Source organism: Pongo abelii, chromosome 1, assembly GCF_028885655.2.
Source record: "Pongo abelii isolate AG06213 chromosome 1, NHGRI_mPonAbe1-v2.0_pri, whole genome shotgun sequence".
Classification (NCBI taxonomy): Eukaryota; Metazoa; Chordata; class Mammalia; order Primates; family Hominidae; genus Pongo; species Pongo abelii.
This window is the reverse complement of record NC_071985.2, coordinates 38,671,060-38,696,922: the sequence shown is the minus strand read 5'-3', so window position 1 is coordinate 38,696,922 and position 25,863 is coordinate 38,671,060. Positions and strand designations below refer to the sequence as shown.

The 25,863-nt window shown below is 39.7% G+C and overlaps 1 protein-coding gene across 2 annotated transcripts in view; it reads right to left on the bottom strand.

Annotated features, from left to right (window-relative positions):
- The window catches only part of KCNH1 (potassium voltage-gated channel subfamily H member 1), a 471,857-nt gene that overhangs the window by 124,879 nt on the left and 321,115 nt on the right, over positions 1–25,863 (bottom strand). For both annotated transcript variants that reach the window (XM_024239363.3, XM_024239369.3), the window contains exon 8: positions 256–455. In XM_024239363.3, coding sequence (XP_024095131.1) covers positions 256–455 — 200 coding nt within the window. The remainder of the gene's footprint in view (positions 1–255; positions 456–25,863) is intronic.

The following is a 25,863-nucleotide window of genomic DNA, read 5'->3' as shown; positions in this document are numbered from 1 at the left end:
TTAGACTTCCAGCTCCTCTCTTCTCCAGGAAATACAACCTGCTTTTTTAATTTCTTAATGATTTTTTATTGTTGGTCTTTGAGTAAGGCTGATCTAGAAGCAAACAAGACCTCTGGAGGTACGACCTGGAATCCCAAAGTACTCAAATGAATTCTGAGCACAGCCAGGTTTGAGATCCACTGTCCTAGGCAAGCCTCAACCCTCCTAGGGAAACCAAGAGACAAATGGTTTCCCTGAGCTCCTCATCCTCCTCACCTTCTCTGTGTCGATGCCTCTGGACATGGACCAAGTGGACACAATATAATCCATTACTCGCTCACTCAATCCTTTTGGCACCTGGTAGAGCTTCAGGAAGTCCCGAACACTGTTGAGCATCTCATGGTATCTGTTGGTGTTGGCATACATCTGTTGGAAAATGGTCGTCACATTCCCGAAGATGGTGGCATAGAGAAGTGCTAGAGGTGAGGAGGAGGAGCAAAAGAAGAAATAACATGTTAGTGGTCCCTGAGCCAGGGTTCCAGAATGCTCAGCTTGCTCAGAGTAAGCCAATGGCCAGAGCTGCCCCTCCCCAGTGCAGACTGCCCTGACTATTCTCAGGAGACCCTCACACCTGGAGCTTCTGGGGCATGGATGCAAAGAAAGAGCCTCTTAACACCAAGCTACTAGGAGAAATGTGTAGGAGACAGGGCTAGGGTGCATGGGAGCCGGCATGGCCGGGGCCAGAACTAAGACACAGCAGTGGGGGCTAGGCAGTGGGTTTCGGGGGTGGGGTGAGTTGTACTGCTTAATTTTATACTTTCTGTCAAAAGTTTGAGCCATGCCTGAGGTCACTAGTCAAATGTGTGCCTATGTGCTCCACACCAGTCAAAATCCAAACCCATCAGTGAATGAGCTTCATCAAGCTCTGCTACGTGCCAAGCACTATGCTACCTGCCAAGGACAGGATGGTGAATAAACAGTCAGACCTGGTCCTTACAGAGCAAAAAACGGAGCAGGAATGACAGACCTTGAATAAATAATCACAAATAAATAAATAATAGCAAGTCTGCAGAGGGCAGTGAAGGATGTTATATCCTTGTTTTGCACTTATTGTTAGTGCAACAATCTGCTTCACTGTGATGTGGCTCCTGGGGAAAAACATAGCTTTAATATGGTAAGAATAAAATCAAGTCCCCTTTGAGACATAACAAGTATGTACTACGTGCTACTACAGCTCCCCCTACATTTGCATTAGGAAGAAGGACCATTATGTTATTACAAAACCCAGCTTTCTACCTCTAACTTCCATTGCTCAATGCGGAGCTCCAGAGCCACTGCTTCCAGGAAGTCTTCCTATACACCTTCTGCCCTCCATCTGTCACCACGAGTGTGACCATGATTTGCCAGGCATATTTCTATAGAACTCATATTATACCATTTTGCAATCATGTGCATCTTTCTTTGCCTGTTCCCTGACAGTGTGAGTTGCTTGAAGGCTGAACCCATCTTCTCCTTGCCATTGTATCCCTAGGATCTAACACTATACCAGTACTTAATAAATACTTGTCAAATTTCACACCTTTTTGCTCTGGCTTTTTAAAAGATGAGTTATTATTGATATATAATAAACTGCACATGCTTAAAGTATATAATTTGCTATATTTTGACATATATACACCAATAAAATCATCACCACAATCAAAATAGTGAACATATCCATCACCACCAAAAGTTTTGTCATGCCTGTTCGTAATCTCTCCCTCCCATCCCCACCTGCTTTCCACCTGCCATCCCCAAAAAACCACTGATCTCTCTTCTGGCACCACGGATTAACCTTCATTTTCTAGAATTTTATATGCATGGAATCATACAGTATGTACTCTTTTTAACATCTTTATTAAGATATAATTCATACACCATAAAATGTATCCATTTAAAGTACAAAATTCAATGGTCTTCAGTATATTTACAGAGTTGTGCAACCATCACCGCAATCTAAGTTTAGAATATATTCCTCCCAAAATAAACCCTATACCCATTAACAATCATTCTCCATTTCCTCCCAATCCCCTTGCCCTAGGCAACTGCTAACCTACTTTCTATCTCTATTGATTTCCATATAAGTTAAAATCATATAATATGCGGTCTGCCATGACTAGCTTTTCACTTAACATAATGTTTTCCAGCTTCATCCCATGTTGTAGCGTGTATCAGTACTTCATTCCTTTTTAATTTGAACACTACTCTATTGTGTGGATATTCCACATTTCACTTATCCATTCATCAATTCATGGGCATTTGGGTTGTTTCTGCTTTTTGGCTATTATAAACATTCATGTGCAAATTTTTATGTGAACATATTTTCAATTCTTTTGTGTATATACCTAGGAGTGAAATTGCTGGGTCATACGGTTACTATGTTTAACATGTTGGAGAAATTGCAGAATTGATTTCCAAAGTAACTGCACCACTTTACATTCCTGCCAGCAGTATATGAGAGTTCCAGTGTCTCAATATCCTCATTAACATTTGTTATTGTGTCTTTTTCAATTATCACCTTTCTAGTGAGTATGACTTGCCATCTCATTGTGGTTTTGATTTGCATTTCCATACAGCTAATGATGTTAAGCTTCTTTTCATGTGCTTATTGGTCATTTATATATCTTTTTTGGAGAAATCAAATCTTTGCCCATTTTTCAATTTTGTTTTTTATTGTTGAGTTCTAAGAACCTTTTATATAATCTGGATACAAGTCCCTTCTCAGATAAATGATTTGAAAATACTTTCTCATATCACATGTGTTGTGGTATCATTTTTGGTGGTATCATTTACAGCACAAAAGGTTTTAGCTTTGATGTAGCTCATTGTACTTATTTTTTTTCTTTTGTACTCTTCTTTGGTTTATTTGATTCAGCATATTTTGGGATTCATCCATGTTACTGCATGTATTGTTTAATAATAATTCATGTCTCTTTTTAAATAAGAAAAGCAAACATTTTACTTGAAATAATTAGAAATTTACAAGAAGCTTTGGGAGACTGAGGCAGGCAGATCACCTGAGGTCAGGAGTTCGAGACCAGCCTGGCCAATATGATGAAACCCCATCTCTACTAAAAAAAAAAATATATATATATACATATAATCTATCTATATATATATCTATAAATTAGCCGGGCATGGTGGTGCACACCTGTAGTCTCAGCTATTTGGGAGGCTGAGGCAGGAGAATTGCTTGAACCCAGGAGGCAGAGGTTGCAGTGAGCCGAGATCACACCACTGCACTCCAGCCTGGGTGACAGAGGAAGACTCCATCTCAAAAAAAAAAAAAAAAAAAAAAAATTTCACAAGAAGTTGCCAAGATGGTACAGAAAATTTCTGTGTACCCTTCACCCAGTTACCCCCATTAATTACATCTTACATGACTACAGCATAATATCAAGAACAGACTGACATTGCTATAAAGTATATGTATAGTTCTGTGTCATTTTATCACATGTGTAGATTCACCTAACCAACACTACATTCAAAAATACAGAATTCTTCTATCACCACAGAGATCTCCTTGTGGTTCCCCTTTATGGTCACGCTTCCCTCAGCAATCACAACTTTTTTCTCCTTTATTATAATTATGTCATTTTAAGAATGTTATAAAAGCCAGGCACCATGGCTCATGCCTGTAATCCCAGCACTTTGGGAGGCCAAGGTGGGCAGATCACTTGAGGCCAGGAGTTTAAGACCAGCCTGGTCAACACGGCAAAGCCCTGTCTCTACTAAAAAAACAAAAAAAAAATTAGCCAGGCATGGTGGCACATGCCTGTAGTCCCAGCAACTTGGGAGGCTAAGGCACGAGATTCACTTGAACCTGGGAGGTGCATGTTGCATGAGCCAAGATTGTGCCACTGCACTCCAGCCTGGGTGGGTGACAAAGCGAGACTCTGTCTCAGAAAGATAAATAAATAAATAATAATAATAATAATGTTATAGAAATGGAATCACACAGTATGTGACCTTTTGAGATTGTCTTTTTTCACTCATCAAAATCTTCCAAGTTGTTGCATGTTTCAATAGTTCCTTCCTTTTAGTTGATGAATACTATCCCATTGTATGGATGTACCACAATCATTTCTTCCAAGTAATCTTATTCAGGGTTAGCTGACATACTATGGGAGGCAAAAAATAAGAGAGAAATGCATGGATCTAGAGATAAGGAAAGGACTGAGGACACAAATCCACCAAAAGCGAGTTATAAACAAGGATCAAAGAGTTCTCTGGAAAAGTACCAGGGAGTGGTGTCAAACTCAACAAAAGGAGCCGGACAAAAAGCAGACACCAGCTCTTCTAAGCTCATAGATAGCCTCATAACAATGCAGTGAAGGTCCTGCCTCCTCCCTGCCAATAGTGACATGAAGTGTGGTCAGAACTAACCATCCTCCCAGGAGATGGGCTAGTTGTCTTTTTCCAGTGAGTCTGACTCTAACTCAACAAGCCTATGTTGGCAGTCCTGCTTTAGCTCAGTTTTCTGATTCACAATGAACCAGAGGTCACAGGCAAAGAGTAGATATGCCTCTTTTTAGGATGGCTCCCAGAAAATTAATTTAATCTTGAGCCTAAAACAATAGTTACACCAAATCCATATAGTAAGAATAGGTCTCTTGTCCATGATCTGAGAGAACCAGGCAGCAGGTCAGACATCAAGCAGGGATGCACAACCATCCTTTACAGCTCAGGGCTGCTCTTGTTCTAGGTTGCTTCTGAGGCATTCTAGAATGTTAAGGGTCCTCAGGAGGCCCTTGCTCAATTACAATTACTATTATGAAACATTATTCATTAAAGGTGGATAATTCTTCTCTCAATGCCCCTTCCTTAATTTTTTTTCCTTTTTCTTTTTTTAATAAAATAGCGACATGTTCTCACAATGTTGCCCAGGCTGGTCTCGAACTCCTGGCCTCAAGCAGTCCTCCCACCTCGGCCTCCCAAAGTGCTGGAATTACAGGTGTGAGCTACCATGCCCAGCCCCTAATTTTATATGAAGGGGGATTACGTGTTTTTCATGCATGTAACATTTAATTTATATTGGTATCTTATATATAAAGCATTACACCTTAAATACTAAAAACCTAACTGGGAGAGAAGACATGTAAGTCCAGTTGTCACCTGAATAGATACATGAGTGTGATGTAGAGAGGAATGGAGGGAGATTGTAACACCACTGTCAGGAAACTAAAAAAGAATGAACCTCCCAGTGCACAAGGTGTTATGGATGGCTCCAAATGTGGATTCTTTGGGTCCTTCTATTTTCAGAAAGGAAGGAGGCCTCCCCCAACCTCAAGGCAAAATGCTGATTTGGAGAAGAAGGGGTTTCTTTCATATTTCAGTGGTTTAGAGTTTATACTATATCACAGTGATTCCTACCCAGAAAGAAAGAAAGAAAAAAAAGATAGTATTCTCCAGCCCTTAATTAGAAATAGCTGTATGGAATTTGGTGGAGGGAGTGGGAGAGGGAGGGAGGGTGTAGCAAAAACACATATCTTTATCAATTTCATTTTCTTAAATTTTTCCTGGAAGCTTCTGAACTGTGCCATTGCCAGTTGTGTGAATCTTTCCTGTGAACTGAAAATGACAAGGTTCATAAATTTGGAAAGGAGAGCTTTATTTCTCATAAAGGATTGCAGCTTGCATTCTGACAGGCTGGGAAGCATAGCCTCCAGCCAGAAGCCAGAAGCAGACACTTCAAGAAGGAGAAGAATAAGACAAAGATGTATGTTGAATGGGGTGGCCAAATATATATATTAAATAAGCTATAGGAGGGACCATGATTATTCATAAAAAGAGAAACATGCATGTGAACAACTGAGTTTCATGCCTCTCCACGGGACCCATGTTCAAAAAATGGCAGCATTAGCATGAACCAAGGATGGAGTTTTTAAAGCAGAGTACATGAAAACCCTCACTGTGCATCCTCCATAGACTAGCCAGAACCACTCTGTAGTGAGTGGTCTCTTATCAGGAAGGAATCCAGTTCAGCTGTTTTGTGAAAATCACAAAAAGGAGGAGCAGCATCAGTGATTATCAGTGGTGGAGTCTTTCAAATGGGCTGGTTTCTGTTTAGTCTTAGGGAAGAAAGACTAAGGGTGTTTAGTGAGATAGGGGTTATAACAAGGCATGTTTAACCTCTCATCCTATTATGGCCAGGAACTCAGCTTCCAAGGCTTCTCTGAAGTCCCCTTGGCCAAGAGGAGGTCTGTTCAGTCAGTGAAGGGGCTTAGAATTTTATTTCTAGTTCTCACTCTTCATCAGCAACCTAGGAAGTTTCTTCACTTATTTAGCTTAGAGCCCCTTATTCCTGCACCTCCTGTCTTCCTCTTTCTTGGTTTACCCCTTTCTCTCTTTTTTATGAGACATCTTCTAATAGCTTTCTGAAAAAAAGGATATATGGGAACACGTTTTTTGAGACCTAACATGTCTACTCTTGTATTCAATTAATAGCTTAGCTTGGTATAGAATTCTAAAGTGGAAATCATTTCTGTCTGAATTTTGGAAGCATTTCTCCAGCCTTATCTTGCTATTGAGAAGTCAGAACCAGTAGGATCCCGTGTCCTTCATATTATAACCTGTTTTTTTTCCTCTCTAGAAACTCTTTCTACAAGGTTCTGAAAATTCGTAATAATGCACCTTTTTGCTATGGTTCCATTTTCATCCATTGTGCTAAACGCTTTCAATCTGGAAATGTATGCCCTTCATTTCAAGAAAATTTTCCTGGATTATTTCTTTGATAATTTCTTCCCCTCCATTTCTATATTTTCTTTTCCCTGGCCTCCTGTGATGCAGATGTTGGACTCCTAGATTAATCTAATTTTCTTATTTTTCTCTCTTCCTATTTCTATCATTTTATGAGAAATTTCTTCAGCTTCTGTTCTTTTATTGAATTTTCATCTGATACTATACTTTTAATTTCCATGAGATTTTTTTCATTGTCTGAATGTTCCTTTTTAATTGCATTCTGTTTTTTCTTAGATGTAATATCTTCTCCTATTTTCTCAAAGGATATCAATGATAAGTCTATTTTTAAGTTTACTTCTCTTTGCTTAGTCTTTGTTTCCTCATTTATTTATATGCATGTTTGTCTGCCTTTCTTCTTAGAAATATACGGTAATCCTTAGATATCCACTCATATTTAAGAGTAGGGCCCTAGAAAACTGATTAAAAGCTTTAAGTGAATGAGTAGACATTGTCAACTGTGAGAATTCACTGTAGACTGACCTGGCTAGAGTTTGTGTTGAAGAATCCATGATGCTACCAACTTTAGGATTGTCCTTTTGGACTGCTCAGAGAAGACTCAATTTGCTGTCAAGAATGCTGGCAATATTCAGCAATTAAGTGAGGGAGAGAAAGGTTGAAGGTTTCAATATTTAGTGTACAAATTTCCCTTAATTCTTATTTTCATATAGTACCCCTGTTTCACTGTGCCTGTTGTCCCCCAGTCCAGAGACTACCTCTAAAGAATAAACCAGGTTTCATGAATGTCAGGAGGTGCAATGACCCAACTGCACAGAATGAGAAAGACATCTGTGGGCCTAAATACTTGCTAAGCAAATTTTTAACCAGCCCCCTTTTCCTTAGCTCCACCTTCACCCCCACTTGTAGAGGTACTTATTGTCACTAATAGTTGAGTGGGGGTTCTGGGGAAAATTTTTTGGGAACTCTGTTGCAAATAAAATTAGTTTTCAGATTTCCCTTCTGTCACATTAGGGTTCAGCTTTATGGGGTCTACCGAGTCATTCATTGCTTCCCAGCTTTCAAATTTGTGTTACTGTTGTCTCTCCTCTCATTCTTTTTGTCTTTATGGATTTATGCTCGTAAAAAGGACTCCCCTTTGCTGTTGCTTTTGTGGGGTTTCAGGGGTAATCAGATATAAATATATGCATTCAGCCAGCCATTACAGCAAAAGCAATATCAATGGCTTGCAAAGCCTTCAGGAATTACTGGCTTTGGCCCAATGTGCCCCATATGAAAGTGAAAAATGGTTTCCAAACCTGCAAAGTCAAGCGCTCAGAGCAAAATAGTAATGATAAATAACACCACCACCTCAAGGTAGATATTGTCACTATTTAGCAGGTAAGGAAACTGAGGTCCAAGATCAAAGAAATAATGCAATATGCAGCAAGGCCAGATCCCAGGATCTGTCTGACTCCAGCCACACACTGTATCCACTAAATCATCCATTTTCAAACTTCAGTGTGTATCAGAATCATGTGGAGAGCCTTTAAACCCATTCTGGGGCCTCACCTCCAAAGTAGATTTGGTAGGTTATGAGTGGGCCCTAGAGAACATATATTTCCAACAAGATCCCAGGTGATACTTTTACTGCTAAGAACTTTGAGAAGAGTGGTACGATGATTCTCTAACTTCTATTGCAACTCCTTCTTTTAATTTAGAATATGTTGTCAAGCTGTATGAACATAAATGTTGGTTTTGACTTGCTCTTCACAGCCAAGGCTGATTGGATTATTCATTGATCACTTTTTCTGGAATAAGGATAGGGTAATTGAAAAGAAAAAGTGACTTACCTATTAAGAGCCACTATATATTTTCTAAATATAGACTTTAACACTCTCCCTCTGTCTCTGTTTTTTTTCTATCTCCCCTCGCTTCAACTCTACTACTCTTACTATCCTGCCACCCTGATGTTTCATAGATGCCAACAGGAAAAACTGAGAAAGCAGAAGCCCTTTCCAATCTCTGCTTTTAAGCTAGATAGTGCCTGAAATTCAATATCCATTAAGATTACACCTTACCACTGCTTATTTTAAGGAGACTTAATATGTTCCCTTTTTTTGCCAAAAAAGAAAAGAACTCTTATATGAATTTCTCTTAAAATGAAATCTCCAGTCTTATCATTCTTAATTCCCCATTAGTCATTTGATTAGGATGAACTGCTCATTAAGTCAGGTAGCTGTGCTGTTGGCTATGCAGGGTGCAGGAGGGAGTGTCATTAACACATACATCATTGGCACTGAGCACTCAAAGTGGTCCAGAGACACTCTCTCACTTCCAAGTCAATAATGAGGTAGAGCAAATAGAGTCTAAAAAGGCAGAGAAGGAACTCACAAGTTAAATTTTCTGCTTTCTATGTTAAGGGAAGCCAAGCAAATCCCTATAGGTGACTTCTGCACCCACAACATTTCTCTTGATAAGGAAGGAAAGATGGGATCTTCAGAGTTATACTCTTCTGGGTTCAAATTCCAGCTCTGCTGCTTAGAACTGTGTGGTCAGAGGCAAATAACTTTACTTATTTTCCTTCTGTTTCTGTCAATCTAATAAAAAGAGAAATGTCTGCTCACTTCCCCCTGGGTTGTTGGCAGAATTAAATGAGATACTGTGTGAAATATCCAGAATACTGAGCTGGTACATAGAAACTCCTGATGTTATTTACTCTTTCAGTTAATCATCCTAGAGTCAACTGTCATGACAGTTGACACACATTGGACAGCATGTCATGAAGACAGTAACCTAGAATACTAACCTGAATTGAATTAAAAGACTGCTGCCTTTTAATTGCACAGACTCAAAATTTATCATTGCCAAACAATATTGGGGTCCAAAAGAGAGATGTTTTAAACTAAGCTCATCATGCACAGAGGCCTTCAAAGGAATCTCTAAAATCCATAAACACTAAGAACTTTGACGTATTAGCTGAAATACTGACTACATATTTGTGATTTTGAATGAAGCTATTCATGGATGAGGAGGGGCTGAAGAATAAGTGTAGACAAGGGGAGAGTGTGAGAGGGTAGGGAATAAGACCTGAGAACCAGACTTAATCCTTATTCAATTTCATCCAGCCCATGTAAGAGCAACACATCTAATTTTGTTAATGTAGTTTTTGGTCTTCACTGTTGTTATTGCTTTTGCTTCTTCTAATGTGATATTGATGGAGTAAGTGTGAGGATAGTGTTTATATTGGCATGGTAACTGGCAACTAACTTTTAAATTACTTCCTGTAACTTAAAAGCCATAGCCAAGAAACTCACTGCCTGGGCAGAAATGGGTAGTGATATGGTTTGGCTGTGTCCTCACCCAAATCTCATCTTGAATTGTAGCTACCATAATTCCCACGTATTGTGGGAGGGACCCGGTGGGGGTAACTGAATGATGGGAGTGGGTCTTTCCCACGTTGTTCTTGTGATAGTGAATAAGTCTCATGAGATCCGATGGTTTTATAAATGGGAGTTTCCCCATACAAGTTTTCTCTCTTGTCTGCCACCATGTAAGACGTGCCTTTTGCCTTCCACCATGATTGTGAGGCCTCCCCAGCCACACGGAACTGTGAGTGCATTAAACCACTTTTTTTCATAAATTACCCAGTCTCACGTATGTCTTTATTGGCAGCATGAAAGTGGACCAATACAAGTAGTAACAATGGGAAGAAAAAAAAGTATCTACTCATTGCCATGCTAGCAGATCAATCCAGCATAGGAGGAGGATGCACAGGAGAATGCTGAGTCTATGCTTTGGAGACAAGAGCTGCAATTTGGAGTACTGGCTCCACTACCCACTTCAGGATAATCATTTACTTTCTTTAAATTTCTTTGTATATAATAAATAATTACCTTATTTTTTTAATAAGTGGGATAATATATAAAATGCTTATCACAGTACCTTGCACATAATACATGCTCAATAAGTAATAATAATAATTAACAGCAGCATAATTAAAGACTAAAGAATTTTCTCTAAAGTTAATTATTTCCTGGAAATGTTACCTCACTAACTTTATCATCAGATGTCTTCATTCAACAAACATTAAATACTCACATATGTCATGTGCTGTTCTGGGAAGCAGCATGGTATAGTAAAAATAACTCAGGTTCTGATGAGAAAGCAGCACTGGAATGGAATTCATGGCCCTGCCACTAAGTCAAGTCATGAAAGCCTCAGTTTTCTCATTTATGAAAGGGGAAAGATAATCCTCACTTCTTAGGGTGGCTGGAAATATTCAATGAATTAACATGACAAATGTCAAACACAATGCTGGATGGAACAGATTCGCAGTAAATCTTAGTTTTCTTTCCTGAATCACCCAGTGTTCATATTTTTCCATCAATCATCTCTGGATTCTGGTTTCTTCAGCTCTTGGCTTTGAATGATTATACTCCTACTGTGGTAAGTTGGCCTGTGCTTTTCCTTAAATAGAAGACTTTCTGGAGTGTGGAAATTTTGGTGGAGTCACTTCAGAGGCATCTTCCTCTGCATTCAGTGGGTGCATTCAATTTGTTAATGCTGTTGACAAGCTACTGAAGAGACTGTCTCAAAGAGGTGAGTTTGCTCTGTTTCAGTGATCCAAGGGCTTCTCAGAGTGTGATGCTGGAACAGCAGCATCACAACATCTGGGCATTTGGTAGAAATGCAGATTCTCAGGCCTACCCCAGACCTACTGGATCAGAATCTCTGGGGGTGAGACCGAGAAATTTGTTCTTTTCAAATTCTCCAGGTGGTTCTGAGACATGCTAAAGTTTGAGAAACACTGGTTTATGCTATACCAATAAATACTCAGTACTTCCCTAATAAGGTTTTGGAATAATGCCCTCCCTCAAGCAGGGAGGATAGCCAGATGAACAAAAAAAGACACTGGGCCATATTGAGAATGCATAAGGAGACTCTGAAGGTAGTTAACCTTACTCTACTGGACAGGACAATGGCCATGAAGCCAGGTGAGAATGACAGAACCATCCCACAGATTAGCAACACCTTGATGGAAATAACTACACTCAGCTCTGAATTTCCTGCCAGTGGAACCGAGTAGCCCCATTTTTCTAAGAGATGGTTTAATTATTTTTTTCTCTTTCCCCACTTCTTACTTAGCCCTTTACAAATGCAAAAATACCCTTTTATCACCACCGCCCCACTCCACCAGATACTCTCTACAGGGCTAGTTCACCTAACTCCTCAAGAGTTAACAGTCAATTTACAGACTGAACCATGTCCACTACGGAACTTTCACCCACCAGGCCACCAGGAGGTTGCCTTGAGATAGCAGCTGATTTCTATGAACTCCCCCTACCAGGAGACTGCCTCAAGATATGAAACTCCATCCCACCTGGGGTGCTTTTGGCCTAGTCCTGCCCACGAAGGTGCCAGCAGTCACCAGCTAAACCACCCAGTAGGTAAGGCACCGGAGGTAACACACAGATCCCACACCCTTGCTCACTTCCTCCCCTGCCTTTTAAAAGTGTCTGATTTCTGTTCCAAAAGCAAAGTGGTATATTTAAAGGCAGGACATCTGTGCTTCTTCCTCTAAGCCAGCTTTGGAAATAAGTCACTTTCTTTTTACCAGATCTCACTCTTGTTGATCAGACTCTGCAAGCGGCGAGCGATTAACCTGCATTTCGGTTACACCAGCACTATCCCCCTCATTTCTCTTCAACTCATCAGCCATTGCCATAGGCACAGAAAGTAGCTCCCCGAAACAGAGAATATAAAACATAGATACATTCCCTATTTTATAACAAGAAAAGCCTAAAATTTCTCATTTAATAACCTGCTAAGAATAGCATGAATTCCTACACCACATTCAAACTTGGCTGTGTTGGTGAATGTCATTTAACAAGCACAGTTCTTACAGGGGAGACAGAAGGTTATTTTCAGCTACTTCTCATCTGTCGAATAAAACAACAGCTCCTGCTCCACGGTAACCCATTAACAATGCAGTCTGTGCCACCTCATTTCAACCAGTGTTTTAATAGCACCACAGATAAAAGCACAGCAATTTCCATAGGCAATTACTTCTGCAAATGAATCAAGAAGGTCAGAAACAGGTTGAAAAGGTCTTCAGATAATTTGCTACTTTTACTTATTTTGAGCTCGCTGAGTTCTTGATTGCAAAGAGACAACCATTTAGTTACAACACACATGGCTAAAGGTAGACTGGTTTGCAGGTTTGCAAACCCAGGTCTTGCTTTACTTCCTAATGAGAGCTCTAAGTTTATTTTTCTCCAATATGAGTCATCAAATGGAATCTAATTAACAAAGCCATTTAAAATAACACATAATTTTAAAAGTCATTTAAACAAGCATGTTCATCTTAACTAGGCTCATTTTCCAATAGTAGTTACATCTACTTTTAAGTTAGAAACTCTCACAAAACTCAACGTTTGTTTTTCTTCTAAATCTCAAAACAAAAATAAAAGTGAAAAACTTTTCAGAAGCCACTACTATCACCATGGCGAACTACATTGAAACATCATAATAATTGGACAGACAGTGGCTTTTAAAGAAATACTTCTTTCAATAATAGAAATAAATTAAAATCACCTTGCTAATTTTTGCCAACTCTAATCTCTACCTCTAGCATTTGTTGATTTTCCATACTGAATAACCATGAGTCTCTTGGTTTATCAAAGGCAGAATTAGAATCCTTTAGCTGCTAAGTGACACTGTAAGTTATAGTGCCTCTTCTCCACATTGCCTCCAAAATAATAGATCCCCCAATCTTCTACCACACAGGATGCCAAGAAGTAGAGAGTTGTGAGCCTATCATATCTGACAAAACTATTCATCTTGTATAAGTCAGTGGTCCTAATCCTGACTCTCTTGCTGAGGACAAGTGACAAGTGACTTTCACTCTTTGGGCATAGAAGGCCCAAATATTTGTTTAATCAATGAATAAATGAATAATAATAACAACTGATGCTTATATAGCTCTTATCATGTATGAGTCATTGTTCTACTTTGCATACATAATTTATCTTAATGGTAGATTCATGATATCCATTTCACTGATAAAGAATCTAGTCAAAAATGTTTAAGTGACTTCCCCAAAGTCACCCAGCCAGTAACAGATGGAAGAAAACACCCAGGCAGGTTGGCTTTGAAACTAGTCAACCATTGCATCAAATGCCTCTCTAAACAATAAACACACATGTCAACTGTGTGCTAGATACTGTCCCAATGCTTACGTATACTGACTCATTTAAATCTCTTAGCAGGCCTATGAGATAGGGACTATCATTAGTCTCATTTGCACATGGGACACAGAGAGTTTAAGTAACTTGGCCAAGTTAGTAAGCATACATAGAGCTAGATTCAAACCCAGGAAGTTTGGATACAAAATCTATGCCCTGAACCTTCGCACCAGTGCTTCTCAGCCTCAGCAGCATTGACATTTGTGGCCAATTACTTGGTGTGGGACACTGTCTTGTGCATTGCAGCATGTTTAGGGACATCCCTGGCCTCTATCTACTAGATGCTAGCAGCACATCCCAGTTGTGAAATGAAGGTGTCTCCAGACATTGATGGCCATGCATTTCTTAGAAGGCAAATTTGTCCTGATTTGAGAACTGCTGCTCTATGCTCTGCTGCTTTTCCTTGAGTAAACAAACTTGTCAAATGACGAAGTCAGACAAGAAGCAGGACTCCTTGGGGCTCAAAGGGGGCCTAAACTCCCTTTGAGCTCTAATATATGATTATGTATTTAGAAAACTTGAAATGGATGATATTATACAGGGTTTATTCATGATGATAAAAACTTGGCTTTTCTCATCTTCTTGGTGCTAGAAAGACAATTTCCACCCAAATAGTGATGTCCATAACTGACTTTAAAGATGTCTTATAAGCCTACATATTTCTCATTCATAAAGATTTTAATCAGGTAGGAAATAATTCTCTTGCCATTACCCACATCATGAATCTCTGCTGTTTGCCTTCTACCAAATCTACTGCATCATAGTAATCAGAGCTTTGCAGTCACACTGACTATCCCGGCTCTGCTACTTACTTGCTGTGTGACTTGGAGCAAAACACTTAGTGTGAGTTCAGTTTTCCTCATCTGTAAAAAGGAGATAATACCATCTGCCTTATAGTAAGATTTTGGTGAGGATCAAATTTGATGATATATATAAAGTGCCCCATGTAGTATGTGTTCAACACATGTCAGTTTTTTTGCTATGTTATTACTATTCAAGATATAGCTCAAAACATAATTCTTCCAAAAGCTTCCCAGAACCAACACATAAGACTTCCCCACTCTATCCATAAATGTAGCTCATATGTGGTAACCAACAACACCCAGATGGGCCCTACCTACCTAGAACGACAATGACTATTGTTCTCAACCAGGGGAATATTAGAATCACCAGAAAAGCTGTCTAAAAATTATGTTTTCTCAGGTTTGCCTATAGCCAGCAGTGTGGTGAGAAGTGGGTGAGCAAGTAGATTTTTTAAAACTTCTCATAACTTTTACAGGCACCATTACCTCATCCACATCTGTGAGCCTCTAATTTAGTTTGCAAGTAACCACTGGGTGCCTTATTTTTTAAAAGTCTTGTTAAGTTAAAGTATTTTAATATGTTTAAGGAAAAGAGTGTAATGTCTTTATAAAACAGATTATAAAACAATAGGCTTAGCCAAAGATGTGCTTAATGCTAACTGAGTACTAATGATTTAAAAAAAAAAAATAGGAGGAAGAGTTAATTGAAGAAATTAGTAACTAAGTTGATACAGCAACTTTTTCCTAGATGAGAGGAAATAATCATAGGCTAGAGTCAGATTTTGCAGAGTCTAGGAAAATATGACAGTCTTTATTTTTCCCTTTTTCTTATTTGAAAGAGGAAGGATAAAGGAAAAATGTGTAGAGAAAAAGGTGATTTTAAGCCTAGAACTCAGAAAGGTCATTATTCTTCAGGAAGAGAGATGGCTTAGGAAGACTGGCCAACTGTCAGGAGGAGGGAAGCAAGACAAGGGCTCTGAACAGCCAAGCTTTGAGTGTCTGCCATGACACCTCAGACCAGCTTCCTGCCCTGAATTACGGGGGCTCCAAGGCAATCATGGCTATCCTGAGAGTAGAGAGAAACATGAAAATTAAGCTAAGCAGTGACTAGTAGTTAGAAAAAAAGTTTAGGAAAAAAAAAACCAGCATTCAATTTGTATTTAGCTGTTTGATGGGGTATTTGTACACTATGATAAACTTGTCAAAAAAATAACCATTACAAATCATTGGCTTCTACTCTTCTGTTAATAGTGTTGCTGTTGATGAAATTCTCTGGGTTTTCCATTCACCACAGCACCACCACAGAACAGTTGACTTGGTGTAGCTACCAAGACTGTAATAGTGCTTAGGAAAAAATAATCATCCTAGTCTAGTTCACAAAAAGGGATTTTGGCTTCTGAATCATTCTTCTGGATTGCTTGCTCTGGGCAAAGCCAGTGGTCATGCCATGAAGACACTCGAGCATCAAGGAGATGCACATCACGTGAGGGAGCCATCTTGGAAGTGGCTCCTCCAGCCAAATTGTGCCTTCAGATGACAGAAGCAATAGCCAATATCTGACTGCAACCGGGCTGCTCCCAAATTCTTCATCCATGGAAGCCAGAAAGATAAATTATTGTTGTTGTTTTAAGCCTCTACATTTTGAGGTAGTTTTCACAGAGGAATAGATAACTCATACAGAAATGTTGTGTCTGTTTCAACTTAAACATCAGCATTTTATTAACTTGAGAACTAGTTTGAGAAAACATTTTATAATTGCTTTAAGGAGCATGCAGTAGACAGAAAACAATGGCTACCCAAAAATGTCCACATCCTGTTAATCATCCTGATTCCTAGAACCTATGAATATGTTACCTTACAGGGTAGAAGGAACTTTGCGGCCGGGCGCGGTGGGTCATGCCTGTAATCCCAGCACTTTGGGAGGCTGAGGCGGGTGGATCATGAGGTCAGGAGTTCAAGACCAGCCTGGCCAACATGCTGAAACCCTGTCTCTACTAAAAATACAAAAATTAGCCAGGCATGGTGGCACACACCTGTAGTCTCAGCTACTCGAGAGCATGAAGCAGGAGAATTGCTTGAGCCCAGGAGGCAGAGGTTGCAGTGAGCTGAGATCATGTCACTACACTCCAGCCTGGGCGACAGAGAGAGACTGTCTCAAAAAACAAAACAAAACAAAACAAAAAGGAACTTTGCGGATTGATTAAGGATCTTGGGATGAGAAGATTACTGTGGATTATCCAGATGGATCAAAAGTAATCACAAAGGTCTTTACAATGGGGAGGGGAAAAAGGTCAAAGGCAGAAGTAGGAGATATGATGACTGAAGCAAGAGGCTGGAATGATGTGAGGACGGTGACAGAAGCCAAGGAATATAGGTGGTCTCTAGATGCTGAGAAAGGCCAGGGGACAGATTCTTCCCCTGAAGCCTCCAGTAAGAGCACAGCCCTGCTGACACTTTGATTTTAGACTTTTGACCTCCAGAACTATAAGGGAATAAATTTGTGTTGTTTTAAGCCACCAAGTTCATGTTAATCTATTATAGTGCAATAGGAAACCAATGCAGAGCACTTAAATCATATCATCTTAAGTTTTTCAAATCATACTAATGGGTAATGAAAAATGATCTGGGAGCTGTGAGATTTCAGGTGAATCACTAGAGTGCTTTGAACCTCACTTTGTTTTACCTATAAACTGATGTTTGATTACAATCACCTTGGTGGCCTACCAAAGGCCCCACCTTACGATACCATCACACTGGGGATTAGGGCTTCGACATATGAATTGGGGGAGATACATAATGGAACTGATATCACCATTCAGTCCATAGCAAATAGTAATAATAAAAATTAGACCAACTTTCAGTTAGTATATTAATATTTTAAAATTCTCTGTAGAGAATCCACTCATGTAGACCATTCCCACCCTATCCCTCACTTGGGATGCCCCTTATCCTCCCTGGTTAGAACAACAGGGGGTATGGTGTCAGAATAATAAAGTTTTTTCATTTCTAGACCTCACCATGTATCACCTATAAACTGCAGTTTGGCCACGATCATCTTGGCGGTCCATGCAGCAACATCTGTAGTGGGTGAGCACATACTTGCCACACAGGAGAGCCAGGAGGAGTGAAACTTAGGGGTAAACTAGAAGGAATGTGGAGGAGTGGGGTGGATTTCACAACTGGCTATTTAATCAGCAGCAGTACACTCCAGCTAAAAAATTGCAGATCATATGCCCTTTTTGGAAATTGAAGCATACAACTATTTAATTTGAAATGTAGTAGGCTTTTGGACAATCACTTGGTCCAAAAGATTAACTCCAGCTATTTATTTATTTATTTATTTATTTAAAGAGATGGGGTCTTACTCTGTCACCCAGGCTGGAGTGTGGTGGCATGATCATAGCTCATTGCAGCTTCGAATTCCATGGCTCAAGTAATCCTCCCACCCACCTCAGCCTCCTGAGTTGCTGGGGCTACAGGTATGAGCCACTGTGCCCAGCTCTATCTCTTCATCTATTTCACAAACATATGCAAGCCTCTCCCCTGGGTGGGGAGTGGCACTAGCTCTCAGATGCAATGTCCAATAGGACCTCGTCCCAGGTGAATAGACAAAGAGATGTGGTACGGTCAGGGTGCTGTGAAGGGGTACCCAGTCTAGACTGGGGTGATGGGGATGGGCAGGGCATGCAGTGGGCCCAGAGAAAAATTTTGAAAAGTAAATGGGAATAAGGGGTATGGCAGGGAAGTGGAGAAGGCAGACTCTCAAGCAAAAGCAACTAATTCCGAGCCCTGGGAAGTGGGATATGGATGGAGAGTAGTGAGAGATGAGGATGCAGAGGCAGGCAGGGACCAGGCGGGAAGTCTTATGCCAGGCTAAGACACTTAGATTTGCCCATGAAACCATTTTCAGAGCTTCATTAAATATAATGAGAGTACAGGGACTGGCTTTTGCTAAAGAATTTATACCTACTCAATTATTTCCACCATTTAACTCTTATTGCCTGGGTTAAATCCTGGCAGGGTAACGAAATCACTGTGGACAGTTAGCCAACTGGTCAGTCAAAGAGCACACAGATTGAATGCCCAACTCCCTCACTTACCAACTGTCCTTCAACATTTTTTATCAGTCCTGTCACTCAGGCTAAACATCTTGACATCATTTCTGCCTATCCCTTTCCTCACCCTTCTCAGTTCAATTAACTTAAAACTACTCCTGATGTCTCTGGATTCCATTTTCTCTATTCCATTCTTGCTGCTCCTTTTGAATTCAGAACCATTCTCTCTCAATAATCCACAGTTCAATAGCTTCCCAAGCCCTTGCCCTCTCTTCAGTTCCTCCCAAACCACCTTTAATCCTGCCTCTATTTCAGTAGCCATCTTCCCAAAACACTGTTTTGGTCATACCCAGCTCCAAACTTCAGAAGTTCCCTCACTAAACTTAGCATCAAGTCTATCCTCCTATAAGCATGGTGCCCAAACATACAGTTCCAACCTGCCTTTGCAAACTTGTCTGCAACTACTTGCCTTTACACAAGCTATGCTTCAGATAACCCTGAGGTATCCCCTTTCCTGCATTCAGAATTGGCTTCATGGGTGTGTGACCTGGGCAGTCACATGGGCCCCTACCGTTAGAAGGTCCTACGTTTGGTTGAAGGCTCCACTGTTGCTGTCTTGAAATTCCTAACATTTTTCAAGCAAGAGGACCCACATTTTTATTTTGCACTGGGTTTCACAAAATTATGCTGCTGATTCTGCATGCTTTTCACACCTCATCTGTACCCAATGTTCATATGCTGTTCCCTCCACATAAAAACTCTCATCTGCCCATTTCTCTGTGCCAGAACCTGATCCCTCTTTCAAGACCCAGCTCAAATGCCATCAAGCCCTTGTCAGTCTCTCCAAGGTTCTCCTCTGGGCTCCCAAAGTACTTTGCTTTCACTTCTGTCTCAACACGTCACACAATACCTGAAATGTAGTTATGTGCAAACATGCCTTATTCCCCCTACCAGAAGGGAAAACAAGCCACTCTAGGATCGGGGTGGGAGGATAGCTTTTCGTTTCTGCTGTTCCTCAATGCCTGACACAGAGTAAACTCTCAATACATTATTGATGAACTGAATTTTACCCTCTGTATTACACAATGATCTCTTGGCCACCAGTGACTCCTCTCTGTGTGAGCTGCTCCTGGATCAGCTCTAGTCCTGCTGACTATGTCCATGGTAACTTTGGGCCACCTCAGAAACTATGCTAATGTAAAAATGGGTACCAGGCAGCCAATTACTTCAGGAGAGTGAAATGGCTTTGTAAGTGGTCATACATGTGAAGAGTTATCTGAGTGAAAAGAAATCAACCCAAATTTGAAAGTCAATAGGTCAGTGAAATGTTCCACAAAAGAGAACTGATTCCCAGTTGCATAGAAAATTGCTATCAAAGTAAGTGGTACACTGTAAGAAGGCCCAAGAGCCTTCCTGAGGTTGAAGACTCACAGAAGTAGCCGGTGGAACTCAGCTGTAACTGTCTTTCCCTGAGGCCCATATTGCATTAAGGAAAGTCCCAAGTACAATGCACTCTCTGCCTGTGTTTTTCTTACAGCACATGTTAATCCATTTGGACCTCTTTCTTGCTTAAAACCCTCCAAATTCTCTCTTACTAGAGAACAGAGTCCAAATGTCTTAATACAAAATAGCAAACATGTATTGAGTGCCTTCTTTATGCCAAGCGCTATGCCAAGTATTTTAAGAGAGATTATATGTCATTAAATCCTCACAGCAACCCTATATAGAAGGTGCTATTATTATCATCCCTATTTTAAATATTTGGAAACGGAAATAGAGAGAGGCCAAGTAAATTCCCCCAAATCACACAGCAACCGAGTGGTAGAGCCAAGATTTGAACCCAGGCAGTCTGAGGCCTGAGTGATTTATTACTGTACTGGACCTTGCCTACCTAGACTGCCTCATTTTTCACACCTTTCCCCTGTCTCCTGCCATTCACTGAAGCCCATCTGAACTGTGCACCATGCTCCAAATGTGCCCATTTTTCTTGCTCAGGCTTTTTTTACTTTTTGTTGTTGTTGTTGTTGTAGAGACAAGGTCTCACTATATTGCTCAGTCTGGTCTTGAACTCCTGGCCTCAAGCAATCCTCCCACCTTGGCCTCCCAAAGTGTTGAGATTATACGCATGAGCCACCATACCCTGACCTCTTCCTCAGGTTTCTAAACCTTTGTTCCCAGGATGTCCATTATCCTAGTAAATGTGACCCCCTTAAATCTGGGTCCCAAATTTATTGGTCTTAGGACTCCTTTCACTTTTAAGAGATTGAGACCCTCAGGTTTAATTTCTAATATTATAAATATCAATAGATATAATCTTATGTAGATTATATATAGATGTAGACATCTATGTAGATATAATCCACATAAGATTATGTCTACAGATACATATCTATTGATATTTGTAATATTAGAAATTAAACCTGAGAAATTTTTAGAATATGTGTTTATTCACTTAAAAATCCCCTCACTGCATGTTAACATAGATAACATAGTTTATGGAAATAATGATACTGTCCAAAATAGAAAATAATTTGTAAAAGAAATGTTGCTTTACATTGCTAAATCTTTTTAATGTCTGACTTAATAGATGACAACCAGATTCTTATACCTGCTTCTACACTCAATCTAATGTGACATGTTGTTTGGGTTGAAGTATATGAAGAAAATCCAGCCTTACACAGACATGTAGTTGGAAAAGGGAGGAGAATTTTAATAGCCTTTTCAGGTAACTAGGGATAATCTTCTTTGGTACTATCCTAGAATTTAACAAGTGATAATACCTTACAGTTTAATTGTAGTGTGAAATCTGAAACCATATCAATGAACTTTTCATACTCTTATTTCATACTCATTGGTCTCAGATTTTGAATGGCTCTTTTACCCAGCATTATTTTGTAATATCATGCATTGGTCATTTGGAAAATATAGATTTGTTGACTTTTACAGATCTTTTGAAAAGTCAATACATTTCATTAAGCATTTTGAAAATCACATTTGTTAAAATCACCAATCTTACAAAAAGTCTTTTTATTGGAAACTATTGAACTCACAGTGGCAGATAACAGTTTTTCATCACTCTAATTTTTGCTTGAGAGCCTTAATTTTATCATTGGCAACAAATACTTTCCATTGTTTTCCTTGAAGTGATGGGTTCACCTCATTCATTTTCAAGAAAATGTTCTGCCAAATACCCAAATCTGAATAACCATAGTTTGAGAGCCATTCTTTCGAGTAAAAATGGTGTTCCATGAAGACAACAGCTACGTCAGCTTGGAATACAATTGCACAAATGCTTTTCCTTAAAACAACCTTGTATTTCAATGTGCAGAAGTGCTGGTCTATAGTTCTCATTTTGTCCCACAGAATATTAAGCTATATTCAAGGATTGGGATTTCATAAATTAATAATTTATATTATGTTATTAAGTGAAACTGGCTTTAAAAAATATATGAGTACATGGCAGTGAAGAATACAGTGACTACTAATACAGTTTGAAACTGCCTTAATTCATGCTCAGGTGTCCACCATTTCACATACCTTTGCTTTTGTACTATCAGTGTAAATATCAATGCAGTGAAAAAGGCAAATATTCTAGTATTACAAAAATAGTTTTGACCTCATGAAGTCTCTGAAAAGGCCTGAGACCACCATAGATCCACAAATCACACTTTGAGAATGGTTGCCCTGCATTCCTCTTTAAAGACAATTCAAATGTCACTTCCTCTTCTTCTGTGCCACCAATGTACCTTGTGTAAATTTCTGGTATTAGTACATACAATATTTTATTACAGACAATTGATTATATTCTCTTTCTTACAGCTATCAGTAACTTCAGGGCAGAAACTCACATGGTGTTCATGCAAAGTGTGCATATAGGCATTTATTACGAGGAACTGGTATTTCACTTGTATCATTGTTTAATTATGATTTTGGAAGACAAAAGTACAAGTATAGTAGGAGTATTCTGTGTTAATCACTTGGGTGTACAATTCATATAAATGTGCACGGTGTTTGTATTCTTCACTTTTTTCTGTTTGTTCTAAATCGGTTTACTGAAATATAAATTTATGTCTGTTGAATCTAATAAAAAGGGAGTTCTATTTTATTCTTTTTAAATTTAGTTTTTCTAATTTTAATTTGTTATATTTTCACAAAAGTATTAGTGTGAGATGGATTGAATTTTTTTTCAAAATTAAAAACTAGTTCTTCCCCACAGATAGTCTGAGAAGTACTGAACTAGAGGACTAAGAAAAGGCCATATGCTACTATTCTCATTTTTTTATTTAAGGATGATTCTCCAGACCCATCATCAGGAGGTGAGCTCTGAGCTTCTTTCTACTTGCAACAATGGGTTATGAGGAGCTATCTATACCCGTTCTCCTGGTTCTCTCCCATCCCCATACCCATGACTTTACAAGGTGATTCCCTATGGAATTAGTAATGCTGCCCAAAAAGAATAAGGTGAAAATAAGAAATATGGAACCTCAAATCAACTCAATGCATTTCAGATGATAAAACCAACTATGTAAAGACTCAATAAAAAAGACCAAACAATGTAGGAAGCATGACACCTTACCCTTCACGTAAAGGAGAACTTTACAATTATTTTTACTTTTCCTTTCCTTCTTTTGAAAGAGAGCACAACCATCAGAAAAAAGCTAGCAACCCCCAGTTCAGCCTTCAGGATTTCATTTGAGAACATCTAAGAAGTATTTTTCTTCTCTCCATGAAATTATCTGCTAAAGCAGTTCTGCAATTATTCTGAATACATAGAAACTAAAATGACTTACACTCTGGAAGTTACATTTCCAACTGACTATGTGTGAAAAGCAGGCTTGGAAAATGTGCCTTTGTGTGCAGAACCCAGTGAGCAATTACCTATCCCCTCCTATCCAGGCTGTGCAAGCACAGAGCCTGGGCAGCACCTGTACCAAGGCTGCCAGTGCCTGCAGAGTTGGCACATAGACACCTGGAGTCTGATGGGAAACACATTCACCGTCAAAGCCCTAGTTTCTTAAACCTGGACTGAATACAAATTTACCTTTTACAATTTCATAACTATAATTCCAACCTTTTAGAAATATCAGCTTGTGGCCAAGCGCAGTGGCTCATGCCTGTAATCCCAGTATTTTGGGAGGCCGAGGCAGGTGAATCACCAGGTCAGCAGTTCGAGACCATCCTGACCCACACAGTGAAACCCCGTCTCTATTAAAAATACAAAAATTAGCCAGGCATGGTGGCGGGCGCCTGTAATCCCAGCTACTCAGGAGGCTGAGGCAGGAGAATTGCTTGAACCTGGGAGGCGGAGGTTGCAGTGAGCCGAGATTGTGCCATTGCACTCTTGCCTGGGCAACAGGGCGAGACTCCATCTCAAAAAAAAGAAAAAGAAAAAGAAAAAAAAGAAATATCAGCTTGTAAAACCCCTTTATGACTATGTATTCTCTCCTTCTAATTTTATCACACAGCAAACATTACCATGTACTACTACTTTTCAAGAACCTAGGCTGAGAATTGGTAAGATCAAAGATGACTAAGACAATTTCTATGCGAAATGAGCTTTTACTATATGCTGAATAATTATTTTAATACTTTATATTTATTGATTACACTTTACATTCAAACAACACAACTGCCTTCATACCATTGAAACAGGCAGAGGAAGGATCATTCTCATTTGCTTGAGGAGGAACTGGAGACTAGGACATATTACATCATCTCCTTATGTTAATACCACAAGGGGGCCAATCCAAAACATAATGGTAGTTAAGAGCATAGCTTTGGGGTCAGAGGGTTCTGATTCACAAACCAGTTCCAATAGTCATTGCCTTGGCTTCTTATTTTAGGCAAAATTGCCCTTCCATGCCTCAGTTCTCTCTGGTTTTCTGTTTGTTTGTTTGTTTTTTTGGAGACAAAGTCACTCTCACCCAGGCTAGAGTGCACTGGCGTGATCTCGGCTGACGGCAACCTTCACCTCCCGGTAAAGTTGGTGGAGTGATTCTCATGTCTCAGCCTCGTGAATAGCTGGGATTACAGGTGTGCACCACCTGGCTAATTTTTGTATTTTTATTAGAGACGCGGTTTCACCTCATTGGCCAGGCTGGTCTCGAACTCCTGACCTTAGGTGATCCACTCTTCTCAGCCTCCCAAAGTGCTAGGATTACAGGCATGAGCCACTGTGCCCGGACTCAGTTTTCTTATATATAAAATGGAGATAAATAACACCTGTCTCAATGGGTTATTGGAAGATTAATTGAGAAAATGTTCATGACGATGGGAGGAACTCAATAAATGATAGTAGCTACACTACTTTATCAAGGGTCCTTTACTAAGCTCCCTCTAACATGTACCACAATATTTAAAAAATAACACATAGGAACTCACAATGTAATAAAAGGATAAATAAGCAAAGAATGTAACATAATAAAACAAAAATGACAAATTGGGCATTGATAAGGACTGACTCCTCAACATTCCCATAGTAACATCTAGACCTCAGAACACTTATTAGACATGCTATCATTGTCAGGGTCTCTAACCGTCCACCCATTCCACCCCATCCCCAGCCCAGCAGATTACAAGCTCCAGGTAATTTTTCCTCTTTTGCTAAATCCTTATTTACTGTACAGACCACAAAGCCCAGGAATGAGTGAGCCAAGGACAAAAAGCCATAATTCTCGCTCTTGGGACCTGCCATGTAGTAGGCACTCAACAAAGTTGAGTTAAAGTAAGTTGTTGATGACTAGGTTGCCCTTTCTAAAAATGTGTTTTGGGGGCTACTCCTGTATGTAAAAGATCCCTGGGGCTCCACTCTTAGGTAGAGTCCACATCTTTTAGGACGGCAGCAGCTAATGCTCTGAGCCATCCCCAGCTAAACATCACTGTTCAAAAGCAGGTCCTTTCAGAAATAATTTGCAATGACTTCCTGAATAACAATGAACAAAAATCATTGTTACTGAAGTATAGCATAAGACCGCTTCCAGGCTAACAGATTAGAAGATTCTCCCACAAGTTGAGAAGGCAGGAAAGGAAGGCCATCATGGAGGTGTGCATAGCTTATGTTTTCAA